Source organism: Melospiza georgiana, chromosome 2, assembly GCF_028018845.1.
Source record: "Melospiza georgiana isolate bMelGeo1 chromosome 2, bMelGeo1.pri, whole genome shotgun sequence".
In the NCBI taxonomy this organism is placed as follows: Eukaryota; Metazoa; Chordata; class Aves; order Passeriformes; family Passerellidae; genus Melospiza; species Melospiza georgiana.
Window position 1 is genome coordinate 22,143,038 of NC_080431.1, and position 26,245 is coordinate 22,169,282.

General features: G+C 40.2%; 1 protein-coding gene and 1 non-coding gene across 3 annotated transcripts; both read left to right on the top strand.

Moving 5' to 3' along the window:
* Nucleotides 1-2,998: 2,998 nt before the first annotated feature.
* RNF149 (ring finger protein 149) lies at nucleotides 2,999-25,130 on the top strand. 2 transcript variants are annotated; one of them, XM_058045028.1, is made up of 8 exons: nucleotides 2,999-3,479; nucleotides 10,547-10,797; nucleotides 13,620-13,688; nucleotides 16,524-16,606; nucleotides 17,075-17,171; nucleotides 19,822-20,017; nucleotides 20,371-22,407; nucleotides 24,538-25,130. In XM_058045028.1, exons 1-7 carry the CDS (start codon nucleotides 3,014-3,016, stop codon nucleotides 20,427-20,429), a joined length of 1,221 nt encoding a protein of 406 aa, XP_057901011.1. In that variant the 5' UTR covers nucleotides 2,999-3,013; the 3' UTR covers nucleotides 20,430-22,407; nucleotides 24,538-25,130. The 2 variants fall into 2 exon arrangements, with proteins under 2 accessions (XP_057901011.1, XP_057901010.1); XM_058045027.1 differs by lacking the exons at nucleotides 19,822-20,017; nucleotides 20,371-22,407; nucleotides 24,538-25,130 and adding an exon at nucleotides 17,681-19,814 and having other exon boundaries at nucleotides 3,014-3,479.
* LOC131080781 (small nucleolar RNA SNORD89) lies at nucleotides 22,718-22,830 on the top strand. The gene has a single exon (XR_009114214.1). It is a non-coding gene; the product is annotated as a small nucleolar RNA SNORD89 (small nucleolar RNA).
* Nucleotides 25,131-26,245: the final 1,115 nt, after the last annotated feature.

Consider the following 26,245-nt stretch of genomic DNA (forward strand, 5'->3'; position numbering starts at 1 on the left):
ACTGTGGCACTTAAATGTCACTCTTAAAGTTCACTCTTCTTTTTTGCATGTAGGAACTGAGCACTCATCTCTTCGGTGTGCATTAATAGTGTTTTGGAAGTTTCCTCAGTGCTATTTCTTCCCTTGCCAGCCCAGCTCTTACAAGTTCTTGTTACAGCTTGTTCTCTCCACTTTCCTCTGATGCATTTTCTTAAGCCAAGTCTGACAATTTACCTTCTCATCTTGTTTTCTTATACCATCTCCTTTCAACAAAATTCAAGCTCTCATACTAAAATTCATATCCAATAAAGAATAGAATAGAATAGAATAGAATAGAATAGAATAGAATAGAATAGAATAGAATAGAATAGAATAGAATAGAATAGAAGCCTATGTTAGGATCAAATAACAGCCTGTGTTTCCTATTTACACTTTAAATCTTTCTCTTGCCACTAGTTGGACTGCATTTACTGTAAGAACTGTGACCACAGTTCCCTACCCTACACAAATCTCAGTCAACACTAGCTTCTTATTTCCAGTAATCTGTATTTTTAAAAGAACACTTCCTGCAGCTGGTTTCTTCCTTTTTACTTACTGTTTTTACATTTAACTCATTTCTGGAGTGATGTTGATTCTGACTAAACTATGTGTCTTTAATTTACTTACAAAAAACCAACCAAACAAAAATCAAAACAAAACAAAAAATCAACAAACCCCAACCAAACCCTAATTTGAACATTTTTGGAATCACTGAAGTACTTTGAGATTTTAATCTTCTTTTTGCTAAATACTGAATTTGTGCTTCTTGCAAATTGTGTTGCTTGTCATCGTTCAATAAAGCTCACCTTTTACCTGCCTTTTCACTGCTACCGCCTCCACATGCCTTCTCCCATCTAACATCTTGCTAGATGCTCCTGTTTCCTTCTCCTCTTTTCCCTAACTTTTTACATTAACTCTAATTTTTCTATCTTCTTCCCTCAGCTTCTAAGTTCTCCACAGCCCGTTCCACATTACTTTGTCTGCTCAGTCTCATCTGTCTTCTTGATTTTGCTACTTTAATCTTCTTGTCACTATGCTCAGTGCCTTTGGAGAGGATCCTAACACTGACAAGTCTTATTTTGAGAGAATGCTAGAGAGTAGCTTCAAGGAATACTTTGGGTTTGAAGGTATTTGTTTCTTTGTTGGTTGAAACACTGCCTCTGGAACAGAAATGGGAACATATTGGCCTTGATGCTGACACAGAACAGGGCAGTTCATCAAGCTTGTGGCTTTTCCCTGTGATATCTTCTGCACAAACTACTCCAGGCTCTATTAGGCCCTGCCTGTGTCAGCAACCACAACATATAATCATGATTAGGAAGGACATCAACAAAGTTTGACAATGTTGTTCGACAACATAGGTAACAGTGCAGGAGCACACAGCTGTTGTCTTCTGAAGGAAAACAACCACTGAAAAAAGGCTGGTAGCTGGTGGAAACAAGTGATTTGTTTTAAAAGCTGGGAAAAGATACAGATGAGTTCAATGAAAAAAACAGGGGAGACTCTGTGTTTATTCAAGAAGAGGCATATGTCAAATACTCCTATTTAAGGGAAAACAAGTCCATAGAACGATCATGTCTATTCGGTACTTTAATACCTTAATTGTAGTTTTCCCTCCAGACACGGTACAGACCCTGTCACCATTTTTCATGGCTCTGGAACGAATGTTCATTTCCCTCAGCGCGGGCACCGTGTGTATCTGGCCGCGCGTAGCTCCGTTCCCTTTCCCCGGCATGTCTGTGCACCGCTGTGTTCTTTGCTGGCTTCCGGCCACCTCTTGTTCCCTTGTGTCCTTGCTTCTGGCGCTCCAGCCTCCCTCCACGCCTCAGGAAGCCATGCTGCACCCTCGAATAGGGCGAGGTGTGCCCCGGAGGGTGCGGTGGTGACTCATGTAGCTTGACGCGTGTGTCACTGCCGGGGCTGCTGTGCCGGACCCGGGGCCGCCCCATGGCGGGGTCCGAGGCCGAGCAGCCCCCGAGGGCTCGGTGGCGGGGGCAGGCGGGTGCGGGCAGGGGCAGTGGCCGCTCCGGGCAGGAGCCGCCTCAGGGTGATCCCCTTGGGCACCGGTTGCGTGCAGGAGGCCGGGGCCGAGCTGTGCTTCTTAAGCAGCCCCAGCAGACCGGGGACAATGGCCACCCTGGCGTGTATTAGAAATAGAGTGGCCAGTAGGGCTGGGGAAGTAATTCTCTTCTTGTACTCAGCACTGGTGAGGGCACGCCTTGACGCTGTGTCCAGTTCTGGGCCCCTCAATTCAAGGATATGGAGGTGCTGGAATTGGTCCAGAGAAGGGCAGTGGAGCTGGTGAAGGGGCTGGAGCACACGTCCCATAAGAAGCAGCTGTGGAAGCTGGGTTTATTTAGCCTGGAGAAAAGGAGGCTCAGGGGAGACCTTGCCATTCTACAACCACATGAAAGGAGGCTGTAGCCAGATGGGGGTCGGCCTCTTCTCCCAGGCAACCAGCGACAGTACGGGAGGACACAGCCTCCAATTGCACCAGGGTAGGTTCAGGTTGGATACTAGGAGGAATTTCTTTACAGAAAAGGTGTAAAACATTGAAGTGAGCTGCTCAGGGAAGCGGTGGAGTCACCTGGCCTAGGAGTGTTTAAGGAAAGACTAGACGTGGAACTGAGTGCCAGTGTCTAGCCGACATGGCGGTGCTCGATCACATGTTGAATTCGATTATTTCAGAGGTCTTTTCCAACCCAATTGATTTCAGAGTCTGTAGCTGACGCCGGGGCGGCCCCGAGCCCCGCGCCGCCATTCGCCCCGCCCGCCTACCTAGTGTGCCGCCCCCCCCTCTCCCGGCATGCCGCGGGGCGGGGCGGCCTGGCCCGGCCCCCTGCTCGCCCTCAGCCGCGGCGGGCGGGCTCCGCCCCGGGCGGCACCGCGGGTACCTGCGCGGCGCGGGGCGGCCGCGGGGCAGAGTGCGCCGACGGCGGTGGTGGCCGAGCGACCTGCGCACGCTTCTCCTGTCCGCGGCGGGGGCGGCCGGGCCATGGTGCGTCGCGCCCGGCTGGCGCTGGTGGCGGCGGCGCTGGTGGCGCTGGGGGTGCCGCCGCCGCCGTGCGCGGGCGCCCGGGCGCTGGAGTGGTACACGGCGTGGGTGAGCACGGCCTACGTGGAGCCGCTCAGCAACCGCACGGTGCACGGCAGCACGGAGAGCGGCCGCTACGGGGACAGCTCGCCCAAGGAGAGCGCTCGGGGCCATGTGGGCATTCCCCGCGGCGCCTCGCCCCGCCACATGGAGGGCTGCGCCCCCGACACCGACTACGACGTGCCGCTGCCTCCCGGTGGCCGCGGGACCCCCGAGGGCGACCCACCGACCTGGATCGCCCTGGTGGCCCGCGGCGGCTGCACTTTCAAGGACAAGGTCACCAACGCGGCGCGGAAGCGGGCGGCCGCTGTGGTCATCTACAACGAGGCCCGGTTCGGCAACAGCACCGTCTCCATGTCCCACCTGGGTGAGCTCCCCGCGCCCGCCGAGGGGTCCGGGGGATCGCTTTGTCTAACGCCGGCCCGCATCGCTGATGCGGCTCTGCGCGGTGAGGAGTGGGGATGTAGGGAGGCAGAAATCCCTGTAAAAACGGTACAGAAAACCGGGATTTTGTTTTCTCTTTCTGTAAGCCACGCTAGGGAAAAAGCCGGGACCGTCTTCTGTCTCCCAAGTTACGGGCCGGTGTCAGGGAGGAAATGCGGCACAGCCATCGGGACCGGCAGCCGTGTGGCACGCTGGGGTGGGAGGCTTGGATTTCCTTTAGCGGCACCTTCTTGCCTGGTACCCTCTGGCAGAATGGCTCCAGCCGTCACAGGTAGGCCGCTTTCTGCAGGCCGTGTGGAAACGCAGCAGATATCCCGGAGATGCCTTCAGGTGCTTTTGAAGGTACAGCTGTAGCTATTTGAAGATAGCTTTAGAACAGGCTTTGTTGTATTAGCCTCATCGTCCTCTCCTGCGCAGGTCTGTTGCGAGTGAGAGCGGTAAGCATCAGGTAATCCTTAAACACTCGCAAATGCATTAGGAAAACTGAATCCTGGAGAAGGATGTTGGCTTGTCTCAGCGTACCACTCTTGCTGTGTAGCCTGCAGAAAGGTTCTGTGATTTTTGCTGAGATAGGAATCCAGATGTTTTGTCACCACAGTCCCCGCTTGGGCTATGACACAAAAGACTTGCTGAGTTTTTATGGTTATGACAATATTAAATGCTTAAATCAAGAGGTGAAAAAACTTGGCAGTTAAATCTATTTGCTTTTGTAGATTTTTGAAAAACTAGGAGGTCCTCAGAGGAGGATATGAAGACAAGGCAAATTAAGTAAAAAATTCTGTCAATATGTGCTTGACATGGTTTTGCTACAATGAGTTTATTAGTGCCCGGCCTCTCATTGCTAGTTGTGAGGAAGGGAAGGGCCAGGGACTTGGGTGAAGTAAAGCCATAATGTGATTCTAAAGGAAACAAACTTATTTTCCTAGTGTAGTAAGCTGAACATCTCAGCTAGGGAGCTGTTGCTGTATTGCACGTGTGATTTATCTATTGGAAAACACATCTCTCCTCTTGGGATACCCAGTGGCACCAATTAGGGGGTTAGAATCATGATTATTGTTCTTAGCCTGCTGCTTGCTTGAGATCAGCCTGGCCCATTTCGTATTCTTAGTTCACTGAGAACGTGGAGGTGAGATGCTAGATAAAATGAACCTGTGGTTTTGATCCTAGGTGGTGATTAAGATACTTTGTTGTGTAATACTGCTTTCATCCGAAACAGTTTCTTTTTTGTTTTCACCCTATATTGGCCGATCAGTACAAATTTTTTTTCCTCATTCTTCGTTATTCCCCATTGTAACATCTCATAAATATTATTTGCTCTTTTGTTTAATTTTTTTCTGCTTCTCCCATTTTGCTTATTTTACAATTAAAAAAAAATTCCCTTTTCTGCTGTCATCTTTGTGCTACAGAAGACCTTCTTGGGCTTAATACTCAGTTTTGGACTTCACAGTGCAGTTACATCTGCCAGTGGTGTAAAGAGAAGTGCTCTCTGACTGCTTGTTGGGTTTTTTTTTCCTTGAATTGGCAGAATGGTGCTGATGAAAGTTCCACCTATGTAGACAGTGTGATCTAGTATAGTGCAATGTACAATAATTTAGTATAGTACAAATGTACAATAATACATTTGTATTTATACTGACTTCATAAATGCAGGTTGGACCTTAGGATTGTTTGAATGGGATTATAATATATTGCAATATAATTACGAGTTGTGATGTAGTCATAAATGCTTGTTTCATGGCTGACACTTTCAGACATGCAAATGTTTAAACACTTTCAGTGCACTTTGGGAATAAAGGGAAGAGGTGCTCTTGGTGTTTTAAGTCTTAGGTTATTTGAAGGGAGATGATGGAATGGTCTATGGAAGACTGGCAGGGAAGATTGTGTGAAGTAAAGCTATAGTTAACAGGATCTACATTTTCATTTCTGTGAAGGGATTTGTGAACTGGCACATAAGGAAGCAAGCTTTCCTTCTGGGAGGAGTGCTGAGGATAAATACTCTGGGAAATCTGCAGTGCAGTTACCAAGGAGTGGAGTTACATGCATAAGTAAAATCCGCTTAATGCGTTTGCAATTAGTGGCTCTGAAAATGATGTGAGATGGAACAGTGGTTATGGCTGGTAGAGATGCAGCCCAAATTATGTGAAGGTGATAGACAGCTTTTGTGATCTCAGTGCCATCTTTTCATTCTCCTCCTGGAAAACCTGCACTTTGAATTTTCTGGGATGTATGTGATACATGTGTGCTATTTTTTGATTGTCTTTTGGTGTTTTTAGGCATGTTTCACCCTGAGTAAAAAGAAAGGTTTTTGATTAGGTGAAGAAATGATTTCTTATAGCTAGTGTTGAAGTATTTAAAAAAGGACAAATGTTCCAAATAATCTGTATTTTTCCCCTTGTAATCTTCATGAGTGCAGTGAGTGGGGATTCTAACTAAAGTTTTGGAATAAGAGAGTCGAGAATTTCAATGTGTAGCCTTGAAATCCTGCCCCTTCTTCCAAAAGAAAATTCTGCAAATGTGACTCTACTGATGCATCTCATTTCAAGCCTTTGCTCTCTGTCCAAATTACATTGTTCAAAATGCTGGATGACTCCTCTCCTCGAGGAAAGTAATAGTGACACAATTTCATGTGTGGCTGAGAAGATTTTTCCATTGAAAACCTCTCACTTTACCCAAATTACTTGAGCAGTTGCACTTCATTTACTGAATCTGAACGACATAAATTCAGACTTCAGTTTCACAGACTTGGCAGGCAGTCCTAACCCTGTTCATTTTTGGTGATGATGGTGAACTTAATACAATACAGAAGCTTCAAATTGCTTTCCAAAGCCAAAATAAATATTGCACCTAAATATTAGCTGGGAGTGGGTTGGAGAGGAATCTGGAGAGGCAAAGTGTGGAGTGTTGTAGAGACCAGACTAAGGCGAGCCAGAGGCTCAGTTCTGGTTCAGAAGTTGTGGGGAGCAGAGGTATATTGCAATGGAAAGAAAACAGGGTCTTCTGGCTCTGTAGTTTTCCTGTTATACTTCATGCTGGGCACCCAACCATCTCTGTGTCCCCCCCAAGCTAGGAATTGGTGGTCCTGACCAGAACATGTTACCTTATTGCATGGAATGAAATGAGGTTTTGCTTGACACGCAGGGATGGGAGGCAGTGGCTGTAATAGTCTGAGGTAGGTCTGGATTAGGACTTTAATTCATGGTTTGTGGATTTAAGGGAGGCTTGGGACTTAATTTGAGTGTATGACTGGCTACATAATGAAAATGGTCTTTGATTTGCCAACATACATCCAAATAGTTCTTTCCTCCATTGTCATGTTTTTTTTTAATGCACATGTATTGGACAAAACAGATGTAAATTACCTTGTGCTCATGATTCTGTAAGTCCTTGGCATCTCCAAAGCAGCAGAGTTAGAGTTTTTTTGGCATGTAGTTCAACTCTTACACTGCTTGCAGCACTACGCAGGATTCTCAAATGGTGCATAATCTCTGTATTACTGCTGTTTTCTGCTGAAAGTTTCTGCTACTGGAACTGCTGAAAGGACAGTGGCTAACTTTAGTAACACGTGACTGTGTGATGTTGAGCTAGTAATGCTGTTCTGAAGAAGCAGGAGTAACTGCTTATATCTGTCTTGTAGGTAACATGCATATGTGTTGGAACTCAGGTGGAAAGAGTATGTGTACCAGTGGTTAAAAATCCTCCTTGGGGCAGGTGAAAATACAACATGAACCAGGGATTAGGTGAGATGAGTTTGGGGGAGATGGTTAAGACAAAGCTTGTTATGAGATTGTTAAGAGTACTGTTAGCATTTGTTTGGAACAGGGGCTAAAAAGAATATTTGGTGTTAGCTGTGGCAGTATTAGTAGAGTGCCTATGTTTAAATAAAGCAATAGACTGACCTTAAACATTTTTACTGAGATGGTGGAACTCTGGGAGCTTTCTGACATTGCTCAGGAGGACAAAAAGAAGGGTGTGTCTGTGATCAGTTTCCGGATGACAGAAAAATATTTTCTTCATCTCTATGCATGAATGGGAATAAATGTAGTTTGGTGTGCCTGCAATAAGCATCTGTACCTGTCCTACTTCTTCCTCATCAGTAGAGTTCTGGTTTTCTTTTGCAAGAAAATACTGGGAGTCATAGCAGTAAAACTGTCTGCAATGGCAGGAAACATACCTTCATCTTCAGACTTCCAAATTTGCCCGTTTTTGCAAGTATCCCAAGGATCTGCCAGCCCTGATAATGTTAAAAAGCACAGACCAAATTTTAAGTGGACCAAATTTCACTGAAGCATCAATCAAATCTAGAAAAAAATTGTTTACTCTAGCAGAGTAAAGATGTGATTATTTATTGTAAAACTAGGAGGTTATAGAAAGGCAAAGCCAATACAAAACGCTTTGAGTAAAGGCATATATGTGACACTTGAAGTTTTCTTTATAAATGTGATTTGAGGTGTCTGAGTTGTGTGGCAGTTGAAGAAGTTGATGGAATGACTCACCATCATTTCAGTCTTTGAATAATGAGTTTCAGAACAGCAGGCTAAAATTAGCAAGGAATGAGTTAAAACCCTTAGTGTTACAGGCTGCTCAGGGCAACTGCTTCTCTGGGACTGCTCTTGTTCCTTTTGTAATCATGGATTGCAATTATTCTTCTCTTCTTCCCCTTCTGTCTCATGACCTTCAAGGCTTCTGTGTTTAGTTGCATGCATTTTATATGGCAGGTTCATCACCAAATCTTTAAAACTGTTAAAATACTTTTAATGGGTATTTATTTTAAAATGTTAATTTGAAAAGTGGAAGGTTCACACTGTCCAGCAGCTATTGTGCAAAAGTAGCCTGACTTTCATTTCAAGGAAATAACTGTCTGATAGTTGGGCATTCTGGTGACAAAGCAGAGAAGGACTACACTTATTGTTGTGGGGATTTTTAAATACTTCATCATTAGAAATAGTGCAGAGAATGAAGTGCAAGATTAAACTGATTTAAGATTTCAGGACTGAGGTGGGAATTTACTGATTAAAAATCGAGGCTGCCTCTAATCTTGAAATTTCCTTTTTTTCCTTAAGCTTGGATGAAACCACAGAAATCTTTCCAACACATTGGTACCGTTCCCTGGCCATCCGTAGGCACCCCTCCTGTTATTTGTAACTCTTAAAATTGATGAAGGACAGGGGACCTAATTTCTTGATTTAGGTATGGGGATAGCAGTTCTTAGCAATGTAAGATAAATTCCCACTTTCAGATGTTTTTCTCTTGCTAACTCCTTGTGGAGTTGTGCAGGGTCAGAGAGCAGAGAGTGTTTCACACTCCTCTCTGAGTTTCATGAGGCTCTCTGGTCGTGCTTTTGGTGTAACTGTAACTCTGTTAGGAAAAAAAACACTTTTTTGCTGGGTCTGGATCTGGCAGACACGGGTGTAATGGTTCTGGGATGGTTGTGTGAAGGTGAAGTTGAGAAGGGAGGTTTCTTCAGCTAATGCTTGGAACCTTTAGTTTTCATCCAGACCTAACTATATATGCCTTATGGGGGAAGAGTTCTACATACACAAGTGAAACTTCTGCAAACTTCTTGGTAGCAGAGTGGCCAGACTGAAAAGCTGTCACAGCCTGACAGCTTTTTTCCTTCCTCAAATAAATGAATTTGGTTTAAATAGTTCAGGCAAATAACTTTGTCTTAGTAGGCAGAGGTGGCTGAGGCCAGAATGCAGCTTTGAGTTTTGAAAATCCCCATTTGATGTGATGCTATAAATAAGGAAGCCATTTCTTCTGGCATAGCTTCTCTGTAAGGAATCTAACACAGCCAGAAGGAAAAAAGGCTTTAACCCTTCACGGGGAGGTTTTGTTGCAGGTAGGTAGTCTTTTGTGAATCTAGAAAAGGTAGCTGTAACATTACAGCTTTAGATTTTCAGCTAGGAAAACCCCTCTCAATTTCTTCCTTTCTCTCTGAATCAAGACTAGTCTCACTTTTTCTGAGAGGTAGGAGAGCAAAGTATGAAGCTGTGACTTACCAAGGTGGCAGCAGTGTTGGTACACACAAAGAACTATTCAAATAGAAATAGAACAGTGAAAATGTGACACTTTTAATCGGTACATTTGTTTGTAATTTGTTTTGTAATACTTGGGCTAGCTATTTCTGAGAATACTGGGTATTTTTTTTCTTCCAGAAAAAAAATGGAATAGAACACTAGTCACAGAGGCCTTTGGATTTTGCTAGTTGGTCTTGGTAGTATCTTACTAATTTTGGTGGCAGTGTGTTGCCTAAAGGTTTTGGTTTTTTTTTTTTTTTTTTTAAATTAGGTTTCTTTCATATGAATTGAGAGCTCTAGACTTCTAATAAGTTAGAAAAATCCTTTTGTTCACTGCCCCCAAAAGAGTCACAAAGTATTTCTTGACAAGTCCTTGTCATGAAGTCTCATTACATTTTGAATATTTAGTATTAAAGAATCTGTATTTCAATGTTTAAAATGATTTCTTATTCAATTTATTATTCAATATATGAATATTTTTCTCTTTTGTTTATATATCCAGTGTAATTGGGCTATAGATTCAGATTCAAACTAAATTGAAGTGTCTCACTGTGATGCTCACATACTGTCTCCATCTGCAACTAAAATTCCCCCTCTGACAAATGAAAGACCAGCTGTTCCTGAGCTGCAAGCTAGAACTGAAACTGCTTTGAGATGGCTTGTGTGTGACTCGTGAGGTTTTTTGCATGGTTCCACATCTTACCTCGCTGTGGAATGATGACTATAGGCCTTGAATAGTTAAGATGCATCTGTTGAGCTTCATCTTGTGTTTGAGAATTTTGGAAAGTAAATAAAGGATTCTTTATCGATAAACTTTCTATCAGTTCTGCTATGTCTGAAAATAAGCACAGGAGGCTTTCCTATAACTTTTCTTGCTGATCTTAACTGAAGAGGCCAAATTACCCTCAAGCAAGAACACCTACATTTTTACTGTGACTACTGACATTTTTTCTCTTTTTATTCCCTCCCACAGGAACAGGAAATACAGTGGTGATAATGGTTGGCTATCCAAAAGGAATAGAGATACTAGAGCCAGTCCGAAGAGGGATTCCAGTGACAATGAGCATTGTTGTTGGCACACGACACGTGCAGGAATACATTAGTGGGCAGTCAGTTGTGTTTGTAGCCATTGCCTTCATCACCATGATGATTATATCCCTTGCCTGGCTCATCTTTTACTACATACAGCGTTTCCTCTATACGGGATCACAGTTTGGAAACCAGGTAAATGGAGCTAATGGCACTTTAGAGTATTTGCCTCCTTCTTGTGTCAAATCAGTTGCCTAACTCTGATTGTTTATTGGAGTGTTCCTGAAGATCTGTGCCTTCTTCCTCTTTTGCTAACTGTGAATGCTGCTCAGCAACAGTCAGTAAGGCTAATAAGCACTATGCTAATTGGCATCACAAGTTTGACTAGTTATAATTATTAGATGCTCATATGAAGTAATGAGAAATACATTTAGCCACTTGTCAACAACAGCTTCTTATGTGATCTGTCACCTAACTGAACTTCCTTCCTTTTGGCATGAAAAGTTATTTTCATTCTTCCATAATTTTCATTTTGAAAGTACTAACTTCACTAACCAGACTTTTTTAATGGAAGGAGACCATGGTAAGTTTTTCTTTTTTAATTTTCTTATAAAACCCACAAGTTCTTCAGGGTAGAATTTTTAGTTCTAAAGTTTTCATAAAACTACTTTTGGTACTTGTAATTCTACAACTCCACTGTAGAGTTATTGAATTACAGCAGCCTAGAAGGTGTATGTGTGGTAAGATTCAGCTCTCTTGGGCTACTCAAGGTACTGAGAACAGTGAGAATACTGAGGAGGTTTGGAAGGAGTAATTCTGCTCCTTATTTGCCCTTCTCACATTTCTGTACTTAGAAGAAAAAAAAAAAAGCCAGCTTTACTTTTTTTCCCTGAGGAAAGTACTTCATCATAGAACTGCTTAGGCTGGAAGGGACATTTGGACTCCTACAATCAGGAGACCAACTTATATGGAGTTGTTGAGGATGCAAATCCATCTGAATTTTGGAAATACCTTAGACTGGTACTTACCTCTGCTTTTCACCTACTGCAGATAGGTTCCTCCATGATCAGCAGCTCTACCGTTTGCAGTTTTTTTTTTTTTTTAGCCTCAGTTCAGGAAAAAAATATTGCTTCAACTAGTGCTTAGCATGTGGACTTCTCCTGCCTTTTCCTTGATGATGTAAATTCTAGCTTTGGGGGAGGAAGGAAGGGATTTTTGTTCACTTTCATAAGTCTGAACTCTGTTTAGGACTTAGAGGACTCTTCTAGGAAAATACGTAATTTCTCTTTTCAATAACTGAGGATAACACACAGGACTTCTGTATTGGTTAACCTTGTGGTCTCCCTGAAATTTTGGTTTCCTAGAGTCTTTTTTACTAAGCTTTAAATCTTAGCATTTACTTTCTGACAATACTTTTGGGAAAAGAAAATTTTTGAGAAGCATTTATAGAAAAGGGATGTGTTTCTGTGTTGTAATGGTTACTTGGTGAAGAAAGTTGCTTCTTCCTGTTGCCTTTTAAATAGTTCACACAGAGGAAACTTCGTGTGCTTTATGAAGCATCATATTGTGTACTTTAGTTTTAAGGATGTGAATGTGATGTTTCTAAGAAACTTGTGCTACAGACTCTTAATAGAATTTTGCTGTTGTCATCCAAATGCCAGTAGATTTTGCCAGTGCTTGTCATCTGAGTGCCTCTTAAACAAATGAAACTGTCTAGCATTAGAATGTTATGCCCTTTTCTCAATTCTTTCTCTTCTAAAATAGCCATCAAAACTAAAAATGATGCAAAGTTGGAAAGTTTTGACTGTATTAGTAGAGATGTATCATTAAGAGTCTTAAAGGAATTTTGGAAACAAAAAGCCACTTTCTAACCCAAATACTGTTTTGCTTGGCTTATGGACTCAATTAAAACTAAAACTTGTTAGTTAAATATGTTGTGCTTTAAAGCAAGCTGCAGTGTAACTGCTAACTGAAGATGGGTATCTTAAGATTTATTCTAATATCAGTTTAGCAGTAAAATTATAGAAGATCTTCTTGGTACTGAAGATGAAAACAGGACTGTGCAGAAAACCCTGAAGAGGTGAAATAGGCTTCTGCTGCTGGTTTCGTCCATTTGTGGGAGACCTTTCAGACTACTTATCTTTAACACCATAAAAATTTTTTAAAAAATCACAATTTTCAGAGCTATACATTTGCGAAATTATATATGTCATCATAATTCTTACAGAGTGCCATTGTGGGTCTGGGGTTTTTATTCCTTTGTGCTATTTCTTTACTGAGGGCTGCTGCTAGACAGGTCAGCATCTGTCAACTGGGAGTGTTTAGTTTCTCAGTTCCTTGCAGTAGCTAGCATTTTGTCTTGGATTACAGTACTGCTTTCTTATCTTGCTTCCCCTCTAAGCATAATTATACTGCATGGAAGTCCAGTATGGTGCATCATGTCTGTAAAGCCTTTCTTGTCACCTCCTTTGCATAATGTGTCCTTTGAGTGCAAAGCTTTGTCCAGTGCAGGAGACAGTGTTTAACTGAGTGGAAGTATTAATAGCTACAAGCAGCCTTTTGACCTGGTGGTCAGCTGTAGGCTGCCTGGCAGGATTCCACCTTCTCCCAGGCTGCTGCAAAACGCACGGTGTGCTTGCTCATGGGCTTGCCTAACTGGAAGGTCTGGTTACGTGGCTGTTGCTACAGCTCTGCTTGCCTCTGAAGCCTGCACGGGTTTGAGCTTTGCTGTGTGGGAAGGGCCTTAGTGCCGGCAGGGCAGTCGGGATGCGGGACTGTGACCGCCGGTGTGCTCGGCTAACCCGCGCGGCTGGGGCTGCTCCCGCCAGCAGGGCGCTCACAGAGCCTCTGGGCTGCAGCTTACTGCTGCCTGCAAGTGTTTATAAACTAATTCATCCCCCAGAGATCAATTCGGTTTTTTACATGCATTTAGTAATCCACCTGGAAAGTATTTAAAAACTTGGAAATATAATTCCTGAAACTACTGTCTATACTAACACTTAAAATCTTATTTCAAGGGGCATAGAAAAGAAACCAAGAGAGCCATCAGCCAGCTTCAGCTGCATACAGTGAAACGTGGAGAAAAGGTAATTCAGTGTTTCTGGTTATTGCTGCAAGTTTTAAAATGGTTGTAATGTTTTCAAAGAATTTAAACTAAAATTAGCACAACGTAATTACACTGTGACATACAATTCTAGGCTTATGTCAGGGCCTGTGCTTAAAAGGCAGAATTTAAAATGAAGGAGTCAAATTTGAACTACTCATGAAATTAAGGCTACTTTGTTGCAAATAATACCTGGTTATCCAGAATGATAGGGGACTGGTACTGTAGAGATGAGGAAACATTTGTTATCTTTTCAGCACTTGAAAACATCAACAAGTGGATTGCAAAATACTTCCTCACAGTTCTTAGAGCTGATGTAATGTTCTGTGTTCTTAAAAGAACATTCATCACCTTATTGATCAGAAGGCTGTAAAAATATAAAAAGCTTTTAAAAATAAAACACTTGTTTCATCTTTTGACATATAATATGTTAAGGAGCTGTGTAGGCTTAACCTGAAGCAGAAATTTTTTAAAATATATTTCTATGTTATGAAATATAGCTAATCTAAAAATTAAAGCAGTTTTCAGGAAGTTGGCTTTGACAGCATATGGCCTTAACTCAGCTGTATTAGAATAACTGAAGTAGAAAAGCCAACATTTTGAAAGAAAATATTTTAGTTGGAGTTTCAGGAGTGCTGATCCTAGATGCAAAATTAGCTTCTGACTAGATTTCTGCTGCTACATAGGAATTTTTTCCCCCTCAACCCTTGTTTTACTTGATGAGTTTTTATTTAAGGACTGATTTATTTGGAGGTGAAAAACAAGGATTAGGTTATTTTTAAGTCTATGAATAAAATCAAAGCGAGAAAGGACATTGATATGTAAAAACTTTAAAAGAAGGAGTCTAGCAGAAGCTGTTCTGTTCAGGTCATGTGCTACAGAGGATATGTCCTTCATTTAGTAAATCAGTTTTGAAACTTAAAAAAATGTAAAAGGATCTTTGAACTTCCTTGCCTTTTCCTTCTATGCTTTCAACATGCTTAAATAGTGTTTTACAAATATTTCTTACTTTTTATTAGATTATTTTTTGATGGAGTTTAGCATATATTTCAAGCTGTGAACAGAGGGATATTCATACTTCAATTCATACAATAGTGACATTAGAGATCAAGAAAGACAGAATTGAACCCAAACTTGTGTGAAGCACTATCAAAGCACAATGTCAGCGTGGGAAGAAAGGGACATAGAAGGCTCATGATGTATGTTAAAAACCACACAGAAGATGTTAAGAGCTTTTAAAATTGATGTTCAGTAAGATCCTCCAAATAAGATTTGTATTGTGTGATTTTTGCATTATACAGGGAGTTCCTTCCAATGAATAGAGCCTTGACTAAAGTAAATAAAATGGGGGAATTTGTTGTTACACCTTATGCTGATTATTCCTATGAGTGCCACATTCATTAAGAAGAGTAGAATGAGATAAGGTTAGAATCTCTCTGTTAAAATAGAGCTTTTGTGTGTGGTAGATCTCATTAATTTGAATGATTTGAAATCAACCTGCTATCAGCAAATTTATGTAACTTACTGATGCAGAGGTATTTTCGTGAACTAGTATAAATTTGTCTGGACATTTGTCCTGTCTTACTCTGTAAATGCACATTTTTTCTTTAAATATTTCCTTTCAGACATTTAAAAAGAGTCTGTTTCTTTTGTTGTGATGCAGTACAGTTATCCCCACTTGAGGTTGAGATATTTAACTAAAAATAGGTCATATATTAAAAGTGTATTTACTAGCATGTAGATTTTTCCTGAGAAGCTTATGGGATTATTGTAAAATGGACACTCATTTGAGTATGTGCCACATATGGTGTGCTTGGATTTTGCCTCTTGTACAGAATGAAAGATAACTTGTTATAGAATAAGCACTTAACTTTGCTTACATAAAAAAACAGTCTTAATGTGATTTATTTGGGAATTTAAGGCATTAATTGTGTAAATTGATAGCATGCAAAGGAGGGAAATATTGGCCTTGAACTTTAAAGTTTCCTTGCAGAACTAATTAGTTTAAATGTTTGTGTTGAAACTGAAGTACTTTAGTAAGTTGTAAATCAAAAATACTAATTTTTTTGGGGATGAAAGCAAAGGAGTTTTCTTTTTCCCACTGTCTGTTCTTCTAATACTTAGAATTTATGCAGCCCAATTAAAATTGGATTATTTTTCTTGTATTTGGAGCTATCCCTCATATTTACACTGCAATTCTAAGCATGGCTTCAAGAAGACAGTGAGACCTTTTAGAAAAGATATTTAACCCTTAGATAAAAGTAGAAGTGGGGAAATTATGTTCTGTCTAGTGTGAACTTGGAGATTTTAAACCCAAATTGCATACTTGTGTTCTCTTCTGGCTATGTAAGAATATCTGCTAGGATGTGGTAGAAGAAGGAAAAAGGTGAAGAAGAGGTTTGTGGGATTCAACCCCCAAAATCTCTTCCTGCTCTTGGAAATCTTTGGGGACTGCTAATTCAGGATTAGGTTGCACACTTTGATTTGTGCTGATCTCTTAAAGTGTTTTCAACTTATACCAACCTTCAACTGAAACATTCCTGTGCTGCCATGAACAAAGCCAATGTGTGAGACTTAGTGAGTTACTTAGGATGCTATGTATAGTTATTTAAATTAGAAAATCTGGGTTTGGCTGCTTATAGTATTTGATAACTTGATCAAATCACCTCTTGATAGAATCTCAAATTAAATGAGGTAGATTTTTTTTTATTTGCTATACCCTTTGATATATTTTGCATTCTTTGAAGCTAGCTATTACATAAAGCTTGTTCTGTAATGAGTGTGAATGTTATACACTTAAATGTGTTGTCATATTTAGGGTTTAGATGTTGATGTGGAAAACTGTGCTGTGTGTATTGAGAACTACAAACTGAAGGACACAGTCCGAATTCTGCCATGCAAGTAAGTTGTCATAGTTATTCTTTACTCTTTAGCATGTTTTTCTGAAGAAATGGGATGAATTTCCTATAAATTCTTCTGAACCTCTGGTGCCAGAGCTGAAGCTGCAATTTGTATGGCCTGTTAAACGTTGAAGGGCACTGTGAGACCTTGTAGCACTTCATATGTATGTGGGGACAAGGGAGCAATTGGGATAACTGTAGGGGTGAAGTAGAGCTTGCTTAAATTAGAACTGCACACTGTTGAACTGATACCTGCATGGTGTCTTTGTGGTTATTAGCATCTCCTCTTCAGAAAGCTGGCATGAACCAAAGGTTTCCAGAAACATGTCTGTACTAGTAAATTGAGCAGCAGCTAATTGTCAAGATTATAAAGGAAAGGTTTATTTTTAATGTGTTAACTTGCACACTGTTTGAAGGAAGGGATGTGTGGCTTTCATGATAAGTTCTAAAGAGCATTTCTTTTCTTTAGGCACATCTTCCATAGAACATGCATTGATCCTTGGCTTTTGGACCACCGAACGTGTCCAATGTGTAAACTTGATGTTATCAAAGCTCTGGGATACTGGGTATGTTGCACACTACTTTAATCTTCAAAGCAGAAGTACAGTCTAGGAAGCAAACTTCATGTAACTGTTCAGAATGAGAGCAGCTGTTATTTGACAAGACTTGAGAAGCTGGGCAAAGATGCAAAGAGTAATTGAATGAGAACCAGAAAATAAGGGAATTTTATGGGCAAGAGCTTAAATATATTGAGCAGCTTATGAGTCTTCTTTGATAACCAGTATTTTCTATCTCCAGCTGATGATGTTAAGGAATTTGAAGCAGAGGTGATGCTGTTTGCTCAGGCTGCAAAAATATAACTGAATTAAATAAATCTAGAACATATATTTGATGTTGTTGAGAATGTGATTCAGAGGCAGAAGTTATAGTTTTTCTACATAGAATGTTTGTATACTTCCACATATGCCCCATGATTTATCCCTGTAAATGAGCTGGTACTTAAAACCTTCCTAAAGACATTCACCAGTAATTGGTTAAGTAGAGAAAATGATGTGCTCTCATTTCTTTCTGACAGCACCAGAAAAGAGAGATGAAGACACATGCGGTAGGTTACTCAGTCACTGTTGATAAATAGTCTTGAGTTCCACTAAAATGCCATAGGCAAAAATATACCTCTTATCTCCTACTGATCTACAGAGATCTCTAGAAAACAGAGATGGCTTTTTGCTTTCAGGGCCTTTCCTTTCATACACTAGGTCTGTGTTTTGACTACCTTTTCTCTTCATTGCAGAGACTTACCAGATCTGTGGAAGAATGTTAGGAGTTACTATTTTGTTTTGGTAAATGGGGCTAATACTCTTGCTATGTAATATGTATATACCAGATTTTGATGCTTCTGTGCGTTAAGTCAAACTTTACCTGGGAGTTGCAATCTCGTTGTCATGTGGAATAGCTATTGCTGCTTTAAGATTGTTATATTAGCAGCTTGGTTTCTGCCCACATTGAATTCTTGGGGTTGATGTATCTTGTGTTATATGCAGAAGGACTTATCTTTTTGAATACAGGCTGGAAACTGAAATACTGACACCTTCAGAATAATTATATTCCCTGAATTTGTGCTGTTGCAGAGGATACTGGTACTAAGCCCAACCAGGAGCTGTAATAACTCCTCTGCTTTTTGGCTAAAATGATTTTTGGAAAGCAGATTGAATGGGATTATGTTAAATAGAGAATCCAGTTCATTTTTCTAATGAAATGAGGCAAATGGATCCTGTGTTTGCATCAGTTGTTCAAGTCTCACTGAAGCTAATAATGTGGGAAACCATTCAGGAATTTTCTTTGAGCTTAGTTTTCAGTTTGATCCAGGTTGCCCAGTCTAGTCTGTGGAGCGATTGCCTGAATTTTTTACTGATGTGAAGAAAAGAAGTGCAAAGAGCAAGGCAGCTTCTCTCAGCACTGTGCTCTGAACCTACAGAAAAGAATGTGCAGCCTTATAGAAATATACTAAACCTTCTGCAGAGAGGCTCAAGGCTCAGTTCAGTTATGGACAACAAATACTTCAGATGCTTTCACGTTTTTAAAGGCTTGAAGTAGAAAAAAGTCACTAAGTTCCACGATGTGGCTTTTGTAAAGAGCAGACTTCAGTGATGTAGTTCTTCATTATGCTATTTTTTATGAGAGAAAGAACTGCATTTCAGCATGTCTGAGTGATTTTGTAGAGCATTACTTAATTTTGTAGTTTCAGTTCTTATTTAACTGCTTAAGTTTTGGAAACTAAATCATTAATGCCCCCTCCCGTCTGCAAATGTAAAGATTGTGTTCAATTGTATCATGTCTGTAGCTCATTAAAATTCAGTGTGTTTTAAATTATGCTGATTTGATGCTAAAGAAAGAATCAGCCCAGAATTTCTTAAATTTTAAGATGGGCCTTTGCTAGTTGTTTGAAGAAGGAAAAAATACTTGCTAGTAAGCAAAAAGAATAGCTATTTAAACTGCAATATAATTGCTTATGTATAATTAACATCAGTATATCTATGGCAATGAAGGTAGTCTGTTTAATTGTAGAAAGAGAACTGTATGTATAGAACTTTGATCCATTCTGAAAATTAATTCAGAGTTGTATAGCTTGTGCTATGCTATAGGTGAAATAGATTCCTTTGCCTGTGATGCAGATGTTGCATTCCTGTAAAGTGACAAGCCAGTGTTTTTGGAACAGACTTAAAGTTAGGTTGGAGATAGAGGAGGACAGAATTTGGTTCTGATGTAAATGTTTGTTCAACCTAGTAAAAAAAAAAAACCTGGCCAACTACTATAGTGAAAAAACAGGTCTTGGAGACTTCTGCAAACTCAAAGAATCAATAGGTTTCCTTGGTGGGGACTTTGTATGTGCTGAGCCTGCTCCTAGCCTTCAGCAATACTGTTGCCTCAGTGTTGAAGTAATCCATCCAAAAGGCTGACTGTGTGGACTTTTCCTGTTTCTGCTCTTGGCTTTGTGGTGGCTTTGGAGAAATGGCTTCTCTTTTGGTTGGCTTTCCTTCTTGCAGTCAGACAATAACCTTGAAAGTGGACAATATCAACACTATTCCCAGGAGTGCACATGTAATAGCTAAAAAATGGTCTTTTTTCCAATAAGGTGAGGTTACAAAAGGTGACACGGAGGAATGTTGAAGTCTAATGGTAGGCATAAGTGACAGTTAAATATGTTTACTTTTGAAGGGGGACCCTGAAGATGTACTTGAAGTCCCAATACCTGAATCCATAAGTGGCAGCGTTTCAGTCGGAAGTCTGAGTATTGCTTTGCAAGATGATGACAGAAACGAAGTGAGCGAATTGTCAGCTTCCTCCACTAATGAGTCTGTACTGCAGTGTACCAGCTTAAAAGAGGATGCAGGGGAAACCACAGCATTGCTTGGTAAGTAATGCAGTGTTTCACTGCACAAATCTTAGCACTAGGCATTGCATTAGAAGCCCTTCTCTAGCTGGTGTGAGCAGTTAGTACTGCAGTGCAGAGCAGACTGAGTGGTGTCACTACTGGTCCTCAAAAAATACAAGCAGATTTTCAAGGAACTCTGTCAAGCAGCAAATAACTGGACTTAGGGGAAAGAAAGATGTGAGCAGTGTCTTGAGAGGATTACCCAGAGAATCTCAAGAACCTGAGGTATATATGAGTATGAAGTTTTTAGCCAGATTAGATTAATGTAACAGATAAAGCATATTAAAATGGTAAAACAACAAACAATTTTTCTTTTAATTCCTGATTTCTAGATGTGGATGCCAGTAATAACCGGCATGGAGAACATCTATCTAATGGAAATTCCCACTGAACTGCTTCATGGAAGATATCTTGAATAGACTGTTGAAGAACTATTATTTTTTATTTAATTAGTATGGACTTTTGTCTAGTGAACAGAAAAAATAACAATGTAAATTATTTTACCTTTCAAACTTTTCTAGCTGGTGTTCCAAAAGGGCTAATAACTAAGAATTTTGTACACAGGAGGATTTTATAAAATCTCCTCTGGATGTCTCATCCTAAAAAAAAATGCAATAACCCTTTTTCTGTAAGCATTGTTGCAATGTCATTGTGTTCCAGAGGGCTGTAACAAAGATGAAGACTAGGCAGTGAAAATAATGTAGACTGTGTAATGGTTAAATATTTTGGATGCACTATTTACATTCAGTATGTACACATGAAGAACACTTACAACCTACGACTATTAAAATGTTCTGAAAGTTCTGAACTGTTGTAATTGGAGATGAATATTCTCAGAAAAGACATTAACCTTGAAGGAATCAAATAACTTTATGGATATGCTGCATATCCTTTTCTTGTGATGGAAAAATTGCTGGTTGCAACATGTAACAAATACTTATTCTATCTTGTAATGTGTTCTACTCAGAGTGGATGCTGAGAAAAGGAAACCTCCATCTTGCTAGCTTTCTCTACTGAATTTGGCAGTAATAGGTTGTGCTAGGTGGTCTTCACGTGCTGAGCATGTAGACATTTAGTATATGCACACTGGTTACCTCTTTCAATCTTAAAACAGAGGTAAAGGGCTAATTATGGCTAAAATATATTTATTAGTCTATTTATAAGAATTTACATAATTTCTTCTTGCTCCTGTTCCCATCCTGACCCACTTTATGTACAAATGGAAATGGTTTCTTAAGAAATACAAAGGTTGGGTTTGTTTTGCTTTTATTTTCCTTTGCATAGAGATGCTGGAATTCTCTTGGATATTCCACATTAGGAGTTTTGACTGGGTTTGCCATTAGCTTTTATTCCTTTCTTTTAGATTAGCAGTACTGTGCCTTATAGTAAAACACTTAAGAAATCTGAAGCATCTGAGAGTAAATATAAACCCTGGCATTTCCCATTATGACCTCTTATTCAAATATTTATATACTGTAAGTGGTATAAGGAATTGCTAAACTGTTTTGTAAAGAAATGTGTATATTTAAAACATTACTTAAGGGTGTTAAGTGAATTGTTTAGGATTTTAGCATTGTCATATTATAAATAATATGCTACATTCCTCAGTTTTCTTTTGTAAAGCTGTTGCTACAGATTGCTTAAAACAGTGTCTTTCACTAGACATTTGTTTTAGAGTGCATTTTGTTTTTAAAATGTATATTTGGAATGTTTTTAAGAAAATATGCAATTCTTTTTCTAACTTACATTGAGCTTCAATAGAAGCAATAACTTTTTTTTTTTTTAGTTTTAAAATGAATGTTCCAGAAATGACAGAGGGGAAGATATAATCTGAACTTCTACTTTGCAGAGCAGATGTTTCACCCTAAATTTCCTTCAAAAAAATTCCTGTTAATGCCTACTTTAAAAAAATCTGCCTCTTCCCTGTAGGAGTATAACTTTTAGGTTTACTGGAAAACTGTCAGGTTGTAGTTCTGATGTCACCAGCAGGTGCAAGTTTTTGTGATGCCTTTATCTTACAAGAAGCACATGAGAATGGAATATGACTGACCAGCCATCTCCAAAACTGAACAAATAAATAAACAACCCACAACTAAAGCAGACAATGTGTAGGGACACTTACGTCTCCAAAAGAAGCTTATCAGCATTTCCAGAACTGCCTTTTTAACTATCTCTTCAATATTAAAACTAAGTCTTCTCCCTCTTCTTTAACACAAAACTGAACATTGATGTAGTAAATGTTGAGAGGGTTTAAATTCTAGCTCAAGGAGGAACCAAAAGAGAAGTTATCAAGAGAAGTGTTGTCAGTCTGTGGATTGTGTCTTGCTGATACCTACAGCACAGTATTCATTCTGGAGAGGAGAATTGTGGTAAGTACTTGAGCTTTTATGTAATACCTATAAAACCAAAAGCTTTTCTTAAGAATTAAATCTGAGATCTGGCAGAAAGATGGAAGCAAAGCTAAGGCACCTGCAAACTGAAAAGTGTGCTTATAAAATCTGGTGCATGCTGACTTAAAAAAATATCCAAGTGTGAAGACTCCTGAGGTCTGTTTCACATGCTGGCACTGCACCTGTTTCATTTCAGTCATTCACAAAAATAGTTACAGTTGTTTCAGTCAAATAGGTTTGCACATAGTTGATCTTTGGTACAGTTAAGTGTGGTGGGGCCAGCTGTGCTGCTGAGGAGTGATGACAAAAGGCCGAATTGCAGTGCCTCCAGCAAGCAGTTTGCTCTCCTTGGAAGCACAATGACAAAACTCATCCGAAGCGAATCACTAGTCTGACCTCAGTCAAAGAGCTGACATGCATTAGTAAAAAGAGAGGTGGGATGAAAGGTACAGGGCAGGAAAAAGGCAATCCAGGGAGCTTAAAACAGTAGCAAGAGAAGCTTAGAATCAAGAAGCGTAGGACCTGCTGTTCCAGCTTATCTGTTATGTTGAGTAAACGGGTGTGGGCTGCTGTGGGTAAATACAGGTGCACAGACTTTGCTGATCTGGATCCCCACTATTGGATCAAACTGGTATTGCTAGTTTCTAACACTTAACCTACCAAAAGCTTGTATGAAGATCAGAACTAATGAGTGATTTTTTTTCACCCTCTCACTCCTTTTCATAGGGTAGGTGCCTCCTGACTTGCTTCTCTTCCATTTGGGGAAGCTATAATCTGCCTCTGCTGCTTCAGCCATATCCTGCCTAGTGTGGGAGCTGCAGCTGTGTGTGTTGTGGGCTCCTGCTGCCTCCCCCCGCCCTCATCACTTTTCCTAGCTGCACAGTTTACATAAAACATGCAGGAACTTGTCTTGGACACTTCTGTCCCTTTGTTAGATTTTGCTGTAATCAGGCAGAGTGCTGCTTATTGGAGGCATTCCTGTGGTATCATTATACAAAAATCTAAATTGCAGAGCTCACAGGAAGTCTAAAGCCCCTCAATGGTGATCCTGAATAAATCACTTGGGAAAAATCCCTAGCAGGACTAGGGGATGCTGATTTTTGTTAGTGTTGTGTTAATTGGTATGGCTTTGCTACTGCTGCTCTTTCTGTTAGGGAGAAATTTAGTGAAGTTAAGTGATTTAATTTTTTTTTTTTTTTTTTTTTACCAAGGGAGCTATGAACATGTTGAAATGAGTTGCTGTCTTAAAGAAAAAACTGGAGGCCCCTCTTTGTTTAGAAATTTTAGTTTATTAATAATAATCTACATATGAGAAACTGGAAAAAACTTGGTAGTAAATAATTGTCTAAACTGTGTTTCAGACTTGATAGCAAGCAAAAATGAACCATAGACATTTCAGATCTAAAAGCATGTTCATGGTTTAATTACTTGCAGTACCAACTTGACTGGAAAGTCTGGATTTTCTTTTACTAATGACTGCTAGACTGGATTCTTCTTTGGCTCTAAGCAGCGCTTGGAGGGGATTCTTGGCATGTACTAGACAAGTTTGATAGGATAGCAGTAACTCCTTTTCCCTGCTTCTTACCCCCCACATTGCATGTGAATGTAGTCCAGTAGCCTGTTGCCAGTAATTAGGACTAGATTTTGGAGGTCTGCTGGAGGAGTTGTAGGATAATTTGCCTACAGTGGAAATGCCTTTAATCCACGCTGACTTAATAAAGTGCATACCAGTATATTCCTGCCAAAGCTGACCTGTTAGGAATTCTGGTCCACTTTAGGTTGTAACTGGCACAGAGAAACACCATTGCACCTTTGTCAAGTGTTGCAAAGCTGTTTTTTAATTACCTATTGGTTTGGGAATGGTCATTCAGGTTTTTTGGCCATCCTGCAAGATTCCTCTACAACCAGCCTGTTGTAGTTGGGCAGAGTCCAATGAGACTGTCCCCTTGGGTAAGTTGAAAGGATGCAGTTTTACAATAGGGCCATGGTGGAATTACAGTTCCTGAAATGGAGTATGTCAACTTAATTTTTTTTTAACTGAATGCCTGTAAAAAATTGTAACATGTCTTTAAGACTGATCTTTACTGGATGTGCTCTTTTCTCTCACAGGTGATATGTGAAGATTTGAGAATTGGAATTGATTAAAAGTGCACAAATCAAGCTGAAGGCTTTTGGTTTTGTTCAGTATGGGTCCTGATCTCTCCTCAGATATCCTACTGTATTGCAAAACTTAAGAAAGTTTTTAAAATAGAATGCCTTTATAATTGCATGTATTTGTGTGAAGAGTGCATTGCCTGAGACTGTCCATTATACTTCCATGGAACCTGAAGTTCCTTTTCACCATCTGAAACATGGTAATGTTACTGCATTTTTAAATGGGCATATCCTTAATTCAGAAGAGTAGAGTAAGTTTCCATCATTTTGTTAGTCTGAAGCTTAACTCCAAAACTTTGAAGCCACCTACTTCTACTATAAACATATACCTGCAGAGAACTATTTGAATTTGCTAGTCTGTAAAAAACTATTCACAGCAGTCTTTTATTGTAACCTTGAACTAATTTGGTTGCATTGTTTGGATTAAGCACTTGTCTTTTCCATTGTGTATGTACAGTTGTAAGAATGTCAAGTTATGCATTGTTGTTGTAACTTAATGGCTAAAAGTTCAAATTCCATAATAAATTATACAGACCTTTTAAAAGCAATGTCTGATAAGGTGGAGGGTTTTGTGTTCTGTGGTACACTTAGGATATGGATCTGAAACACACCCCACTAGCACAGCACAAAACAAGAGTAACTTGGTGCTGGGTAGCTATGGGGGAGCCCCTTTCAGCATGTGGTGCTCTCCCCATGTCACCAGTACCTGGCAGGGCTGGGCTAACCCTGGCTGGCTCCTTTGTGAGGAGGGGAAAAATTGATGGAAGAACGTAAGGTAAGAAACAGTTACCAATTGCCATCACAGGCACAAGAGATGTGACCGTGAGACTGATGGAGATTACTTTGAAATGGCAATAAATTAGTTTGAGAGTAGGGTAGTAGAGGACTAAATCTACCCCTGTGTAAGCTGACACTTCTGTCTTCCATGGTGGCAGGATTGGGGTGGTGGGGGGATGAGCCTGTTACAGGTGATCGCTGCTGGTCCCTCCTCACCCTTTGGCCCTGCTCCATCCTGAGCTCATTCCAAGGAGTTCTGCAGTTCTTTAGGAACTCCTTCAGTGTGGATCTTCTCCATCAGGTATGGACCACTCCAGGGTTATCACTGAGCTGCCACCAGCCTGGCTGAGGGGCTCTGCTGTGCCAGCTTGTCCTGGCTGGGCCTGGAACAGGGCAGCCTTCTTCTCACAAAGGCCACCCTGCACTTCCCCAGTACCACAGGACTCTGAAATGAATATGGCTCAGGCAAATCTATGATAAAATCATAAAATTTCTTGGTAAGTCCCTAATCCATGGATTTGTCACAGAACTAGAAAAATTACATGTATCTGTGTAACTCAAGCAAATACAGTGAAGATGCAGAACAGCTAGACTTTGGCTGTAATATCATAGTATCACTATACTGGTCTATGACACTAGTCTAAAATGTATGTATGTGTAGCAGTACCCCTCTTAAACACAATTATAGTCAAATTTGGCTTCAGCTTTAGTAGATAGAAAACATTAAGGTATGATTTTAAACCTGCTTGTGCTCTAAGTGTTGCCACGAAAAATGCCTGATATCAAATATATTGGGTTTGGAAGTAATGTCAAGAATTAGAACAGATCTTAAATAAGTGTTACTTTATACTTTACTTTTACTTTTTTTTACACTTTAACTGGAAAG

What these genes read in the sequence shown, in the direction of transcription:
- RNF149 (XM_058045028.1), top strand. Translation starts at nt 3,014, where the DNA reads ATGGTGCGTCGCGCCCGGCTGGCGCTGGTGGCGGCGGCGCTGGTGGCG. An exon ending in CGTCTCCATGTCCCACCTGG is followed by an intron (nt 3,480 to 10,546) that starts GTGAGCTCCCCG and finishes TCCCTCCCACAG; the next exon opens with GAACAGGAAATACAGTGGTG. An exon ending in CAGTGAAACGTGGAGAAAAG is followed by an intron (nt 13,689 to 16,523) that starts GTAATTCAGTGT and finishes TGTCATATTTAG; the next exon opens with GGTTTAGATGTTGATGTGGA.